At 52.7% G+C, this 16,391-nt stretch overlaps 2 protein-coding genes across 11 annotated transcripts in view; both read left to right on the forward strand.

Annotated features, from left to right (window-relative positions):
- The window catches only part of TCF3 (transcription factor 3), an 85,715-nt gene extending 79,054 nt beyond the window's left edge, over nt 1-6,661 (forward strand). For all 10 annotated transcript variants that reach the window (XM_071452146.1, XM_071452140.1, XM_071452142.1 and 7 more), the window contains one exon: nt 239-6,661. The gene's annotated coding sequence lies outside the window, so the exon portion shown is untranslated. The remainder of the gene's footprint in view (nt 1-238) is intronic.
- Nucleotides 6,662-9,235: 2,574 nt separating this feature from the next.
- UQCR11 (ubiquinol-cytochrome c reductase, complex III subunit XI) lies at nt 9,236-12,954 on the forward strand. Its single transcript, XM_071451695.1, has 3 exons — nt 9,236-9,381; nt 10,530-10,664; nt 12,712-12,954. The coding sequence occupies exons 1-2, from the start codon at nt 9,332-9,334 to the stop codon at nt 10,648-10,650; spliced, it is 171 nt and encodes a 56-aa protein (XP_071307796.1). The 5' UTR covers nt 9,236-9,331; the 3' UTR covers nt 10,651-10,664; nt 12,712-12,954.
- Nucleotides 12,955-16,391: the final 3,437 nt, after the last annotated feature.

Raw genomic sequence — 16,391 nt, forward strand, 5'->3', positions numbered from 1 at the left:
GGTAGGTCAGGAGCTGATCCCATGCAGTGCAAGGAGAGGACACAGTCCCTTAGTGTCCCCTGTCCCAGTGGGTGCCTGGGGATGGCCTGACCAAAACAAAGGCAGCCCTGCCCAGCCCTGCAGGGACTGACAGCCTTGGGGCCCTCTGTGCAAGGAGCACAGTTTTATTCTCATCTGGGCTTCTATCACTTCAGACTTTTTTATTATTTTATTTTATTTTATTTTATTTTATTTGTAGATCTTTTTGTTCCTCTGGCTATGGAGGTGTGTAGGAAGAAAACCCTTGGTGTGACCTGCAGCCCTGTTGAACCATGAACTGTAGTACTGCTCATACTGACACACGCAGCCGGATCCTGGCGTGACGTAAGGAGTGGAAAAAACACTTTGTCAGAAACAAAACGGAAACAAAAAATTGCCTTAAGTATAAAGTGCAGAACAGTCAATACATATCACTCAGTTAGGAGGGGGTGGCGTGTTCTCTTGGCTTGTTCACAAGCAGCCAGCAGCAAAATTGTGCCTAAGCTTGATATTTCTTTTTTAAAAAAAAAGAACATTAGTTATGAGATTTTTTATGTAGAACAAATAGCAATGCCTTTTGGTTTTTTTAGCTTCTTTTGCATATGTTTTGTAAGCAACGAAAAAATTTTTTTTTTTTTGTATAAAAACATGTCTTGTACCCTCCGCTTTTCTGCTGCTGTTTCTATAGTTAACGTTGCATCTTTAGGATCAACCAGAATATTAAAATTGTATTAAGAGAGACTGGATATAAAGAGAGGAATTCTCAGATTCGGCTCGGAAAGCCACTAAAAGCGAATGTAGCCACAGTGAGGGAATGTTCTTCCTTGCCTGGCTTGTACCTTCCATGACAACAAACAAACTTGTGCTGAATTCACCATCTCTTATCTTCGGCCACTTCTGATTTGGGAAAAGGAAGTTAAACAGCAGAGCAGTGGCAGCAGTGCTCCCCTCCCCGGGCAGTGACTGAGGTGCTCGCTGGGGTTTGCCTTGTTCTGGAGATGCCCCCGGGTCAGAGGATGTGACCACGGCTGTTCCAGAGTGTCACCGTGGGGAGGAGGAGCTGGAAGAGCAGCCCCGGGTGGAGGAGAACCAAGGGACTGAGGCACTTCCAGGTGAGCAGAGCAGCGAGGGATGCACAGGGAAGCTCCTGTTCCCACGGGCCAGAGCTGCCAGAGGCACTTCCAGGAGCAGCACTGAACAAAGACCAAGTGAACAAAGCTGCAGCACTGGGAAGAGGCAGAGACAGCTGGAGCAGCAGTGGGACACAGGGCCAGGAGGCCGGGCAGCAGCAGCAGCAGAGGGTGCTGGAGGCAGGGAAGGAGCAGAGACCCGGCCACTCCAGCCTGGGCAAAGCCCTGAGCAGCTGCAGGATCCCTTCTGGCACTGGAGCCATTGGAAATGCACAGTGCTGGCTCGGGGAGAGGGGTGGCCTCACAGCCCTCTGTCACCTGCTGTCACATCTCCCAGGCATCCCCGGAGGCAGACTGAGCTCAGCCCTGCCACGGGATGGGAGTGGCCACCTCACCTGCACACGGGCTCCTCTCTTGGCACTGGGAAGGGGGCAGCAGGAGCTCCTGTCCCTGTGCTCCAGCAGCCAAGCTGGGCCAGCTGTCCCTTCACTCCAAGGGATTCCCAGTCACTCCAGACCACTCTGGTGTCCCCAGCAGGAGGAGGATCCCTGGCAGCCCCTCTGGGTGCCCTCGAGGTGTGGAGCAAAGAGGTGCTGGGCAGTGCTGAGCTGCAGCTGCCAGTCTGGAGATGGCCATGGAAAAACATCCACCAGGAATTTACTCTTGTTTCTTCCCTCTCCTTCTCCTTGTGAAACATTTTGTGCCTGGTTCTTCCCAGCTCTGCAGAGCCCAGTCAGGCAGGATGGTGCACGAGACATGGCTGCTGGTCTGGGGGGATGTGGGGAGCTCCCCTCTCCCCTGCAGGCTCCATCTCTCCCTGTGCTGCTCCAGCCTGGGCTCCTGGAGAAGCTGTGTTGCTTTGGCACAGGGAAAGGGAGGGACTGGCACACAGGATTAGCTCCTGTGGCACTTCCCAGGTACCCCAGGCTCTTGGCATAACCTGGTGCTCCTCCATGTGCTTTGTGCCCTGGCAAGCCCTGCTGGAAGTGCTCAGGGCAGTGCTTATCCCCCACCCACACCTGGGCACTGTGGCCTCACCCTGTGGCAGCTCCAAGCTGAGCCACTCCAAGTGCCAGGGCAGGATGGGACTGTCCCTGCTGCCCCTGGCCCTGCCTGGGGCTCCCCAGCATCCAACCATCCCTCTGAAGCTTTTGGGTGCTCCCACCATTCCTTCTGCATGGTGAGACCTCAGCAGCCCCAGCTCTGTCCCTGGGAAGGGCAGGAAACTCAGTGGTTCCATAACCCAGGTGCTTCTTGCCGGTGTCAACAGACACATTTTAGCCTAATCAGCTCAACAGGTTACAACACTTCCCTCCCTGGGGCTCTTCTGGGTGCTGAAGCAGTGGGCAGGGAGATGGATGAGGTTTTGCTCCCTGTGTGACAGCCCTGACTCCCATTCATGCTCTGGAGTGCAAACTGCAGGGCTCAGCAGCTGCTTTCTGTTTCATCCATGAGAGTTCCTGCTCCACTGGTGAGAGTGCTGGGGCTGCAAAGTGCCCACTGCTCAGGGGTCTTGGCTGGCTCAGTGCCCCTGTCCCAGGGCCAGGAGGGATGGAGCAGTGTCCCAGCCCTGGAAAGCTTGAAACCCTACAAAAAATAGTTAAAAGTGGTTCACAAACCCTTTGATTTTGCCCCAAGAATTGGAGGTGGCAGTAATGGACAACTGGACTTAAAGGGACTAGTCAAGAAAAATCCATAAATTCAACAAAATTGGAAACCTGAGAAGATTTATGAGTTGTTCACAAATTTGCTGAACTTCTTTATCCCCTCTGAGTCCTGCAGGCCAAGGAGGAACCCTGATGAGCCAGAGCCTTTCTCACCATCCCTGAATCCCCAGGCATCACAACAAAAATGGGGCTTTTCAGCTGCATTTAGGTGGTTTAAGATGTTACTTTGACAGCAAATCCAGCCAACTTCCATCCATGGCAAGGATTAGGTGAAGATCCTTGAGCATTAGCCCTCAGAGGCAGGGTTTGGAGAGACCATCTCAAAAGCACAGTGTAGGGGGTGGCAGTGCTGTCCCTGGAGCTGCCTCGATGGCACAGGGTGACAGCTGTGTGTGCCAGCCCAGTATGGCCTCAGTGGCATCTCTGCTTTTCAGGGGCTCAGGGAACAATTGGGAAGAGCAGCAAGGAAAATTTCCTTTGTCTTGCCAGTGTGTTTGGCTCAGTGTGAGCTTGGTGCCTGTAACCTGCCAGGGAAAGTGGCTTTTCTGAAAACAACCACTGCCAGGTGCTCTCCCCAAAGTCCCACCAGCCCAGCCCTGGAATGTCACCCTGTAGCAATGAAACTCTTGTCTTTAGGTGTTGTGGTCAGCGAGGGCTGCACCCTCCCCAGCCCACAGCTCTGCTCCATTCCACTTGGGATCTTAGAGATCCCCAGACCTGCTCCTGTGCCCATCTGTGTGTCCCCCACAGCAGTGGTGCTGCCAGGAGAGCTGTCACAGGGGGGTGACATGTTCTATGGTGCCATTTATTCCATTTCCTCCTTCCTCTCTCAGCCTTTGCTTGCATGGCTGCTCCTGGGGGCACATGCCCTCCTCTTTGGGGGCCACTGAGCCCCCCCAAGCTTCCTTCATCAGTGGAGGGCTGCCTTCCCTTCTGTGCAGCTTCTTCTAGTTCCTCTTTCCCCAGGCTGCCTCAGTGAAGCAGCAGAACTGGGACACTGCCATGGGACATTTCCAGTGTCCCCAGCCCAGGGGCTCCTGTTGCCCCGCTCAGCCAGCCCCCTGCCTCCCTGCACACAGGCTGTGCATGCCACAGGACTGGGGAGCATCTGGAATCCAGTCTATGAACAGTAAAGTTGCAGAATGTTGTTTTTTCTCCCTTTTCACCTGCTTTTTCCCCAGAACAAAGCAGCTGCAGCCTCCCATGGGTTGGTGTTCAGGCAGTGGTGGCTGCTCCCAGCCCAGGGAGCAGAATTCCAGCTGTGTGGCACTCACCCCTGCCCTGACCCCTCAGATCCCCTCACAGCCCCAGCCAGCAGCTCCTGGGGCTCTCTGCTCCCCTTCTTCCCCCAGAGCTGGGCTGCAGGAAGGATGGACTCAAGCTGTGGTTGTCTCAGGCTGTAATTCCAGAGTCAGGGCAGAAACTGCTCTCCAAGGTCCTTTGTGTCTCACCAGTGTCCCCACTGAAGCCAGCAGAGCCTTTGGGCCATTGCTGAGTGGTTCCAGTTGTGGGGGCTCGAGAAACAGGAGGCTTTGGAAACCCCCAGTCCCCTGCACCCCTTGAGCTTTGCTGCCAATTTTGTGGCCAGTGGAACCCAAGTTCCTCTTGCAGGCCCTGCTGTGCTGTATTGGGGAGCCTGGGCCAGCTCCAGTTCCATCCCTGGGCTCTGGGAGGTGGAGCAAAGCTGGGGATGGAGCTGGGCCAGAAGAAGCTTTCAGCCCCCACCTGCAGTGCTGGCGAACCCAGAGCATGCCTGGCCCCTGGGCTCCCCCATTCCTGCCCAACACCAGCAATAGCAAGGCCTGTTTTCTGTACCCTGAGCTTGCACAAGGTCTTTGCCCTGTTAAAAATCCTATGCAAATCTTACCCCTCTCCCCTCTCCTGGGGCTCTGCAGATCCCAGCCCAGCCCATTCTCTCTGCTCTTGTCTGTGATTCCTGCTCCCTGCTGCCCTCAGGGTCCAGCTTCATCCCTGGCAGCTCCAAAAGCATTTTGAGACCTGTGCTCTGGAGCTGGGAGGGGGCAGATGAGACTGTAGGAGCACCCAGCTCATACTGAGCACTGAACTGGAGGGGACAGGGCCTGGTCCTGGGGCTCCTCCATGCACCCTTCATCCTCCTGTGCCTTCTGCTCAATGCTGGTGGGGCTCTGCCAGCATCCCTCATCCCTCAGCCCCCTGACAGGAGAAGCTCTGTTCCACCTTGCTGCTGCCCAGACTGCCCTGTCCTGACCCCTGAGCCTCAGCCTTGGCTGGGGCTGCTCTTCCTTCAGCCACCCCAAGCCTGCAGGGGTGTTTCCCTTCCTGCCACGCTCCCCAGTCTGTCCAGCCAGCATCTCTGAGCTGTTTCCCTTTGCAGAGGGGCAGCCCATGCCAGCAGCTGGGGTGGGTGCTGCCAGTGTCCCACAGCACAGCTGCCTCTCCCTGCCCCTGGGGACCTGGTGCTCTGTACTTTGATTTCCAGGACAATTCAGCCCTTTTGGGGAGCCAGCACTGCTGTGCCTTGGCCTGCAGGACTCCCAGGGGGAGGGGGGCTCTGCTTAGGAGGGTGGTGCAGGCTCCTCATGACCTTCTGCCAAACTTTGTGTGTCCATCTGCAGCCCAGCTCCGGGCCAAGGGCACTCCTGTCGTGGGTGCCCACATTGGTGTCTCTGTTCCCCTGGCTTTGTACCCCTCCTGCTCCTCAGGGCTCCCCATTCCGACCCTGGCACAGCCAAGCCCGTGCTGTGCTGGAGGGCAAGGCTGTAACACTCACCCTGAGACATCTCAGCCCAGCGTGGCTGCAGCACCAGCCCGGGAGAGCAAAGGGGTTTCTGCTTCCAAAGGGGTGTCCTGGTACCGAGGCCTTTGGCCAAAGAGCACCCCTGGGCTGTGCCCTGCACCCCTGGGCTGTGCCCTGCACCCCTGGGTTGTGCTCTGCACCCCTGGGCTGTGCCCTGCACCCCTGGGCTGTGCCCTGCACCCCTGGGCTGTGCCCTGCACCCCTGGGCTGTGCTTTCCATCCCTGGGTTGTGCCCTGCACCCCTGGGTTGTGCCCAGGGAGCCGTGGAGCTCCTGGAGACAGCGAGCTGGGGACACCAGCAGTCCCCCTTGCCAGGGCCACGTCTTCCCAAGTCACCAGAAGCCAGCAGCCTTTGAGCAAACCTTGTACCGTGGAGCCACGGGGAGGGAAGGAGCCGTGGGAGCCCCGCAGCAGCCACTGCTGCTGTGTGTGCCAGGAGAGGGGACAGGGGCAGGACAGGGAGGATCCCAGCTGGGAATGACCTGTCCCTGCAGAGGGCTCCAGCTCTCCGGGGAAACAAAGCATTCCTGGGATGTTCTTTATATTTTTGTAGGAATGGGGGGTGGGAGAGCAGATGGGAGATGCCTGCGGAAGTTGTTTATTTTTAACCCTGTAGAAAGTTATGGGTTGTTTTGGTTTTTGGCCTTTAAAATAAAAATGGTCCTTGCTTTTGATGTTTATGCTGCCTACCTGTAAATCCAGATGTACTTAAGTGGCTGAAATCCTTGTTCTTAAATCAGATACACATTATAGTTTTGAACTATATATATAGTAAATATATATATATATATGCCTAACCCAGCAAAAAAAAAAAAAAAAAAAAGTATTTGGGGGTGGGAAATGCGTTGCTCTTTGAAATGAATCACAATTGGGGGATGAAATTGTGTTTCTGAGTGCCTCAAGATATGAATTGTTTTCATTTTTTTAAATAATTTTATACAAGTGTCAAAACAGCTGGCTGGATTATTTGGAATTTTTAAATAATCCTAACTTTTTTAAAGTAGATTTTGAGAACTGTCCTGTATATAACAGTAATGTAGCAATAAATGTGACATTTTATAACAATATTACTTTTTTTATCCCCATGTGTGTCCTTCAGATGTTGTATCCCTAGGAATGAAAAGTTGGAATAAAGGCCTTGCCTTGTACTAAAAACCAAAAAACAAAAGAAAACACCAGACAGGTTTTCAGACACTTGCTCTGGGTGTGGATCCTGCCCCCTGCATCTCTGTTGTTTCCTTGCCTCTGTCCCTGGGGAGCACCCACAAAAAATCCACTTCAATCCAGTTAAATGCCCCCAGCCCATCCAGGAGCCCAGCAGAGACTGGTGATGGGAGAAATTCATCAAATCAGAGTCGTTAAGGGTGAAAAGACCTTTCAGATCATGGAGTCCAACAGTCAGTTCAGCACTAACCCATGCCCCAAGCACCACATTCATTGTTTGAACACTTCTGCCCCAGGCAGCCTGTGCAACCCTCCTTGGGAAGAAATTATTCCTAATATCCAACCTAAACTTTCCCTGGCACAACCTGGGGCCATTTCCTCTTGTCCTGTCCCTTGCTCCTGGGAGCAGAGCCCAACCCCACCTGGCTCCATTCTCCTGCCCTGCAGGCTCCAAGGTCCCCCAGGACTGTCACAGAATTACAGATTGATTTGGGCTGGAAAGGACCCCAAAGCCCATCTCATTCCACTCGCTGCCACAAGTGGGGACATCTTCCACCAGACCACAAGCTCCATCCAACCTGGCCTTGGACACTTCCAGAGCCAAGGCCTCTGCCTGGGAGCAGCCTTCCTTCCCCAGGTTTGCTGCCTGTGCTCTCACTGTGCTGCTCCAGAGCAGGACAAACAGCCCAGACTGACTGAGAAGTGGCTCTGGCAGAGGCTGCTTAAATCTCCCTTAGCCTTGGGTGCCTTCTCTCAGCAGTGAGGCAGCTCTGCCCTTCCTGAGCTGCTCTGGGTGCACGGATCCTTCCTTAGACTGCATCATAAAACCACAGAATCATTAAAATTGGGAAAGACTTTGAAGATCACCCAGTCCAACCATTAACCCAGCAGCACTGCCATGTCCACCACTAAAAATCAAGAGCCACTACCACACATTTTATTAATGTTTCTAGGGATGGTGACTCCACCGCTGCCCTGGGCAGCCTGTGCCAGCTGTTTACAGCTCAGCTCCAGGCGAGGGAGATGTGCTTGGGAGCAGCCTGGAAGATGGATGCTCAACAAATGCACAAGGTGGAGCATTAAGCAGGCGAGTGCCCAGAGCAGGCTTTGGACTGGGAGAGCCGGTGAGGACAGGAGCAAGGAGCAGCACAGAGGAGCAAGGAGCAGCACAGAGGAGCTGCTGAGAGCATACACAGCTTCCCAAGAGCAGAGCAGTGGCCACCAAGCGAGCTCCTGCCAGCGCTCCCTCCCTGGAGATGAGCTGGGATGAGGCTACCAGATGTTGTGGCAAATGTCATGTCATGCTTGCACCGCCACACAGTCTCAGAATCACAGAATGGTTTGGGTTCTAAGGGATCTTAAAGCTCATCCCGTGGGCAGGGACACCTTCCACCATCCCAGGGTGCTCCAGCCTGGCCTGGGACACTTCCAGGGATCCAGGGGCAGCCGCAGCTGCTCTGGGGTGTTTGTTCCAGAGTTCCTCCTGCATGTTCACGAGAGGCTGAGCAGGCTCTGAGCAGAGCCTGGGGAACATTATGGAATTGATGGTGATTTTATGATCCTCTCCTGAAAAACCTGGCTGGAAACTCCCTCTCCTGCTGGGAGAGACTGAGCGGCTGTGACAGGGGGGTTTGCAGGGGCACTGACAGGCTCTGGGCACACCCCTTTGGGAAGGGGGCACTTCCCTCCAGCACAAGAGGCTGAGAAACAGTCCCAGCCCAGTGTGGGGACACTGCCACCCCTCAGGGCCCATGTCCCCTCTCCAAAGTGAAGACATCCTGTCCCCTCAGGGCTCGTGTCCCCTCTCTGGTGCAAAGACAGGCCTCACATCCCCTCTGCAGTGCAGGGGCAGCCGGTGTCCCCCGGGCAGCTGCTGTCCTCCCTCTGCTTTGGGGACAGCCTCGGTCCGTGTCCCTTCAGGGCTCGTGTCCCACTCAACACAGAGACAAGCCCATTCTCTCAGGGCTCATGTGCCATCAAGCCCCATGTCCCATCTGGGCTGGCATCCCCTCGGCTGGCATTTCCTCAGTGCCCATGTCCCCTCAGGGTGGTTTGTGTCCCCTCAGAGCCCGTGTCCCCTCAGCATGGCCTGTGTCCCCTCAGGGTGGCCCATGTCCCCTCAGGGTGCCTCGTGTCCCCTCAGGGCAGCTCGTGTCCCCTCAGAGCCCGTGTCCCCTCAGAGTGGCCCATGTCCCCTCAGGGTGGCCTGTGTCCCCTCAGTGCCCGTGTCCCCTCAGAGTGGCCTGTGTCCCCTCAGAGTGGCCCATGTCCCCTCAGGGTGGCCCATGTCCCCTCAGTGCCCGTGTCCCCTCAGGGTGGCCCGTGTCCCCTCAGGATGGCCCGTGTCCCCTCAGTGCCCGTGTCCCCTCAGGATGGCCTGTGTCCCCACAGGGTTCGTGTCCCCTCAGGGTGGCCCGTGTCCCCTCAGGGTGGCCCGTGCCCCCTCACGTTGGCGCACAGCCTCGCGCAGGGCCGGTTCCGCCGCAGCCCCGCCCCGCTGCAGCCCCGCGCGTGCTCGGAGCGGCCCCGCCGCCGGCGCTCGGGGTCACTTTGAGTGAGGCGGCGCCATCGCCATGTTGAGCCAGCTGCTGGGGCCGCGCTACGCGGAACTGCTGCGGACCTGGTGAGGAGCTGCCGGGCTGCCCACGCCGCGCTGGGGCTGCCCACTTCCACCCGGGGCTCTCTGTCCGCTCCGAGCCGGGCTCTGCTCGCCCCGTCCGGGTCTGTCCGCCCGGCCCGGGGCTCCGCGCTCCCCTCACCGCGTCCTCCGGGCACGGCCGCGCTCGCAGCGCGCTCTGTGGGAGCCGGACAGAGCCTGAAGGGCATCCCGGCTCCTTCCCGAAGCCCTGCCCGAGGCCTCCCCGTTCCCTCTGCGCTCTATGCGGGTCGCTGGGGACGGTGCTGGGGTGCGGAGCAGCGCTCGGGCCGGGCTGAGGGGCCGGGGAAAGGGCTTGCGGCCCACCCGGCGCTGGCTGTTTCACATGCGGTAATACAGCAGTGCCGTGGGTACCCCTTGCAGGGCTGTGGGAGGCAAAACCGGGGCAGAACCGACGGGATGTGGCGGCAGCCATGTATGGTAGTGTGTCTTCTCTTCGCTGTGCAGTAGTCTTTTTAAGTAAAAGACTATGAGCTTTTTCCTGTCAAATATCTTGGCTGCCCTGAGGACTAATGCTGTTCCATGTCTGTGAGGTTGTTTCAGTATTTCTGTGTCCAGCTTGGTCACCACAAGATCAGAAGGATCCAAAGCTGTTGGAGAGTGGCCAAAGGAGGGACACAGAGCTGGGGAAGGGCTGAGGAGCAGCTGAGGGCACTTGGCTGGTTCAGCTGGAGCCCAGGAGACTGAGGGGAGGCTCCTCGGGGGCTGCAGCTCCTGCCCAGGGCAGGCACAGGGGCAGGGGCTGAGCTCTGCTCTGGGACAGGGACAGGAGCCCAGCAAGGGCTGGAGCTGGGCCAGGCCTTGGCATGGAGCTCAGGGCAAGGTTCTGCCCCCCGAGGCTGCTGGGCACTGCCCAGGCTCCCCAGGGAATGGTGCCAAGGCTGCCACAGCTCCAGGAGCTCCCAGGGCTGCTCAGGGTGGGGTTCTTGGGGTGGCTGGGCAGGCACAGGGGCTGGGATCAATGATCCCTATGGATGCCTTCCAGCTCAGGATATTCTGGAATTCTAAGCTCTTTTCCTGATTGAAGTACCTTTTTCAGGTATCTCAGCCATGAGCATCTGCCAGGCCTTTCCCAGTGGTAATTTGTTGTTTCCCTGGGTGTGTCTCTCCTTTAGGACCCCCACCCTGGCAACATGGGGTGGTGTGGCTGGCGTTGGTGTGATCTGGGCCACAGACTGGAAGCTGGTCTTGCAGTACGTTCCCTACATCGGCGGCAAGTACAAAACTGAAGACTGAGCTTCCCCCTAATGGTGAGTTTTGTTTGTGCATCTCTTGGCTTAATCAATAGAATTATAAAATCACAGATTCCCAGATGGGTTTGGGTTGGAAGGACCTTAAAGCTCACCCTGCTCAGCCCCTGCCATGGGCAGGGACACCTTCCACTATCCCAGGTTGCTCCAAGCCCTGTCCAGGACAGCCTAGCCTGGAACACTTGAACACAATAACCCTGTGTTGGTGTGATAGTGGATATTTCCTCTTTGCCTGGGGCACAATCATATTTGTTTTCTATTTTTTAATTGAAGTTTCTCAGAGCGCCAGAAGGATGAAATATTCATTAGAATCTGTTTTTCAAGTGATTATTTTGCAAGCAGCAGGTTTTCCACAACATAATGCAGTTCTTAAGAGGTCAAATCAAGCTAATTTGGAACTTTTGACTTACCTGTTTAATTCTGTTCCTGAGCAGAAGAGCTACAAGCTCAGGGCTAGTTTTGTGACTAGGCAAATTCAGACTCCCCTCTGCTCCTTGTAACTGGCATTAAAAGTAAATTGAATTTTCAGAGCTGGTTATTGTATTCCACAAATTCATTGGAAGATTTGCTTTCTCAAGGTTTTGGTTATTTTCCTTCTTTAAATGCATATCAGAAGTGCTGTTCTGAATGTTTTGGAAGTCTGAGGATTCCTAAAGCTGGAGCAGCAATTAGACAATTGAGTCCCTTCTGTAGGGACTCTAACTGCATATTCTTTCTAGTAGGCAGGCTTTGGATTTCTTTATTCTTTGCTGCAGATAGAAGGGAGTCAGGAAGATTTTTCCATTCATTAAAGGATGCTAATGGAGAAACTCTGAGTCCAGAGGAAACTCTGTCCACCTCAGTGTTTGTTTCTTCTGGTCAGAATAACAGTTAAATCTAAATGTTGATTAATGAATGTGAGCTATTTGTGTTCCAGCTACACAGTATTTTGTAGGGAAGTCAGTCCATTTAAAAAGCACAGACAGGTACTTTTTAAGTCCTTTTTCAGCAATAGTTGTTGCAGTTTAAACAATTTACTGTTTGCAAACTTTGTATTGCACAGATCCTTCTGTTACCAAGAGAGGGATGAAACTTGTTTTGGAAGTCAGCTGAACTTGGAGGCATTGTGGGTCATTGTGATGTTTACAGCCAAGTCATAGAACCATAAAATCACCCAATGGCTTGGTCCTCAAAGCCCCTTCAGTCCCACCCCTGCCATGGGCAGGGACACCTTCCACCATCCAAGCCCTGTCTAACCTGGATGGAGAAAAGTTTTCAATTGGAAAAGCTCTCAAGTTATGTAGAGGCAATTCAGTTGCCTTCTAAGGGCTTTCCTTCTTTAAAAATTGTCAGTAGTAGGAGCACAGCTCCATTCCTGAGCCAAGAGCCTCTGTTTCCCATTTTGAAGTAAGAGCTTTGTGGGAAGAGAAGCAGAGAAAGGGGATGTGTCTGTGGTGGGCTGTGCTCCCTTCCAAAGGGACTCCAGGCCTGCCCACCCTCACCTGCATCAGCTTCTGTACCTGAAACTTCCTGCCTGGATCCTGGAGGATCCTGAAATCTCTCCCGTGGCTGCTGTATGGAAATGTGCCCTTTGTTGATAGAGTGACAAAACTACCTTTTGTCTCCTTAAAAAGGAAAAGAGCCTACAAGTTTCTCTTCAATTAGGTGAAATTACACCTCATAGAACTTGGGAGATTTCACCATAAACTTAAGGATAGCTAATGGAACAAAAGCCAAAAAGTCCCACCTGAGCAATTTACTAGAAAAAGAAGAGAACAATGGAACTAATGGCTTTTGTGAGGTGTTTTACCAGGAGAAGAACCTCTTGCACCTGGCTCGGTTTTTCTCTGTAAAGAGTTGGTTTTTTGCCTTTTATTAAATTTTTCTGTTTCCAACACTACCACAGAAGCCATCCTGCTGATTTTATGCCTTCTAAGGTAGCTGAGCTGTCTTGGGTGTGATATAGATCTCTAAGAGCTGATGAGACCTGGCTTGAGGACACCCCTATTTCACTGCTGTGGCTCTGTGCAGGAAGCTCTGCTTAACCTCTGCTCTGTGTTTGTTGTAGGATTCTATTGCTGGAGAGTGTCTGGAGCCATCCGTCCCTGAGACCCTGCTGGGGTGACCCTGAAATCAGTACAGATTCTGCAACAAGCTGTGGTCTGTCTGTGTGTCTGTCTGTCTGTCCCATGAACAGCTGTGAGCAAATTCACCCTCACTGACCACTTCCTCTGAGCACTTTCCCAGCTCATCTTGCCTTGATGGGAGCAGGTTATTAACCTGGTGTACAAAATAAACCACGTGAATGATTTTTGGGGGCTTGGGTTTTTTAGGATTTTGTGGGTGTGTGTGTGTGTCTTACCTTCTTAGTCCATATTCTTAAGATCAGACTCCTGGTTTGGTTTTGGCTTATAGAATCATGGAATCCCAGACTGGTTTGGGTTGGGACACCTGGAACTGTCCCAGGTTGCTCCAAGCCCTGTCCAGCCTGGCCTTGGGCACTGCCAGGGATGCAGGGGCAGCCCCAGCTGCTCTGGGCACTGTGTTACATCTTCAGCTTCTTGGACTGTGTGTCCTAAGGCAGGTCTGCCACATGTTTGCCTCTTTTCCTGTGCAGGTTCCTCAGGAATCAACCACTGGCTGCTAGGATGCTGGGCTTGATGATTTATTTATGTCAATTACAGCTCTTGAGCTACTCTTAGGGATGTGTTGATTTTACGCTCATCATTCCTGGATCACTGTGGCCTCATGGATGCAGTTAACTTTTCACAGCCAATATTGCAGAGTTTCATGGTAGCAGGTTCCTCAAATTTGGTTTAAAGAAAGGATTTGGGGTTTTTAACATCAATTCATGGACCCCTTAAATGGTCTATTTTTTAAACTTTTCTGGCTTAATCTAGAGGCTTGAGGAAGGCAGGCCCCAAATCCTGGCTGTCTTTGTACCAGGATGAAAACCAGGGCTTCAGAGAGCTGCTCAGTTCTTAATTTGGGGTTTAAGTAGAAAAATCTATATTCTCAATTTATATATCTGTTTATTTGTGAACTTAAATTGGTGGTGAAACAGCTCCCAAACACAACCCTTTAGGTGAGAGCTTTTAGCTGTTAGAAAAAAGAAGAACAAGGATTATTTATTATTTTGCTCTGGTCTCTGCCACTCAGCCACAGATGACTCAGACTCATGGGGGGAAAAGTTCATCCCTTTTCACAAAGACCAGAATTTACAAACAAACTTCCTCTCTGTGAGAACAGGGTCTCTGTTTTCTCTCTGCTTAGTGCCCAATTTCATCTTACTAGAATGTTTGGCTGTAATGCAAGGCTTGAATCTCTTTAGGGGAAAATCCCAGTTGTAGCTGTGCTGCCCATGTGTCACTGTCAGGGCTGTGTCACCCTCAGGGATGTTTCTATGGAAAACTGGTGGAAAACCTGCCCAAACAGTGGCACTATGCAGGACACTTGGATTACTTAATTAACAGTAAAATTTGTTAGTGTTGCTTCAGCATCAGCATTGTTAATTAATTGGGGGCAAAGAATATAATTTTCACATGCAAAAACTGCCTTTGCTGCTCTAAGATGCAATCACAGAATCCTGGAATATCCTGAGTGAGGAGGGACCCACAGGGATCATCAATGCAGCCCCTGTCCCTGCAGAGCCACTCCAACAACCCCACCCTGAGCACCCCTGGGAGCTCCTGGAGCTCTGGCAGCCTTGGGGCAGCTTTCCTGGGATGTGGGATAATGGGATAATGGTGCTGATTGCTCAGGCTGTCCCATCCCTGCTCCAGCAGGGCTCCTGACTGACCTGCAGGAGGCCAGAGCCTCACCTTAACCTCAGGGTGCTGGGAGTGCAGCTTTGACAGCAGCAGCCCCTGCCTTGCATAGGGGGGCTGATACTGATCCATTTCCAGCCAGATTGTACCTGGAGAGTGGATATTCTTGGGAAGTGATGTTCTGTCAGCCTGTCCTTGCACAGCAGCAGGATTGTAACCTCAGGTCTGGACAGCTCAGTCCCTGCTCTTACTTCACCTGTGTGACACACCTGGGCAGGATGGGTGTAACCTGCTGCTTCAGAAATCCCCTGGTTTTGCCTTGTTCCATGGCTTGGAGATCTTTGGGAAGGCTGGAGCTGGGGGTCTGTGGTCCCATCCCTCTGAGAACCCCGGGGTCCCTGAGCTGCCATCAGTGGTGACAGGGACCTTACACAGCCCCAGTGGCAGAGGTGTGCCCAGCTGGTGAGAGGAGATGCTGAAAGGATAAAAACAAATTTTAAATCCCAGCTGTGTGCCCAGGCAGCTCTGCAAGGAGTGCACAGACCTTGGATTTGTTTGGGGATTGTTCAGCTCCTTGTTCTTCGTGCAGCACTTCCAGTGGTGGATTTATTGCTAATTAACCCTAGAACTAGTGTATAACTGGTTTAATTGCTATATTTCTTTTGCTACAAGAGCAAGAAACACACTCTTGAAAATACTTTCTGCATTCTTGGGCAAGTCTCTGTTAAAATTCAAATAATTACTGTTTCAAGTGGCATGGGTGATCTTTCTAATTTTTAATATCCTAGCATTACCTCTCTTCTAACAGTTAATTATTTTCATAATGAGTTGTGAATGCTGCATATATTAGGAACAAAATAAAAACAATGACCTGACAGAGGGGGAAAAAAGCTTCCCCTTCCAAACCTGGAGAAGGCACAGCTTTGGATTTACGTCTGTGGGTTGATGATGTAACTTTGAAACAGCCCCTAAGAAAAGGGAAACTTTGCATTCCTGCCTGCCTCTTCCAAGTGTTGGCCCTTGTGGTGGTGCCCCCACTTCACTTCTCTCCTGGAATGTGCCAGTGGAGGTGGGACAGGGTTTTTAACTGCAGCCACCTCAGCACTGGGAGCCTGCCCAGCCCCTGTTGGTCTCTGCTCCTGGAGGAGCCTCTGCTGGGGCTCCTGGGCTGGGAATTCCATGGCAAATCCTGCTCTGGAATAAGCTCCTCAGTTGGCTCTGGGAATGCAGAGTGGGAAGCTTCAAACCAGGGGTACCTACAGAGTGAAATCAAGAGTTTTTCTGTCAGGATATCCTGCTGCTTCCTTTCATGTCTGACAACAACTGATTTGGGTGATTTTGGGGATTACCTGCTCATCCTGGGGCAACACAGAGTCTCTGGCAGCTGAATCCACTTTCAACTGGTGCTTCTACCTGCAAATATTTCACCTTGGCAGTGTTCCCAGAGGAACACTGGAATATTTTCCCTTCAGCTCAAGAGTTCATTTCTACCCAAACATTTCACGCAGTCCTAGGAGAGAGTAAATGTTTCCCTTCCACAAACCGGTGCCAGCTGCCAGTGAAAACTGATTTTCTACCTCCTGATACCCTCAGCTCGAGGTCCAGAGGATGCAGGGATCCTTTCACAGACTGGCTGTGACACTCTTCCACATCCAAACAGCTCCACTTGCTCCCAGCTCTGCCAGTTCATTCTTAAAAAACACCACTGAAGGTTTCATCGTGCTTCAGTTTCCCTTTTGCACTCCAGAGCTCCACATCAGTACAAGTTTTTGGTTACAACAGTATAAATTGAGCTGGATTTGAGGTTTGGGGTGTTTTTATTACAAAAAAAACAGGGAAGTGCATTTGTGGAAAATAGTGTAAGTTTGATCAATAGTGGGAATTGGAAGTTTTCCATCTCTTTTGTGCAAGATTGCAGGAAATAACAGCAATGGCAGAGCGAGACATTTCTTACCTGTGAGGCCAGAGGAGACAACATAAA

This window comes from Agelaius tricolor, unplaced genomic scaffold (genome assembly GCF_023055355.1).
Source record: "Agelaius tricolor isolate 1412-34295 unplaced genomic scaffold, bAgeTri1.0.p SCAF_33, whole genome shotgun sequence".
In the NCBI taxonomy this organism is placed as follows: domain Eukaryota; kingdom Metazoa; phylum Chordata; class Aves; order Passeriformes; family Icteridae; genus Agelaius; species Agelaius tricolor.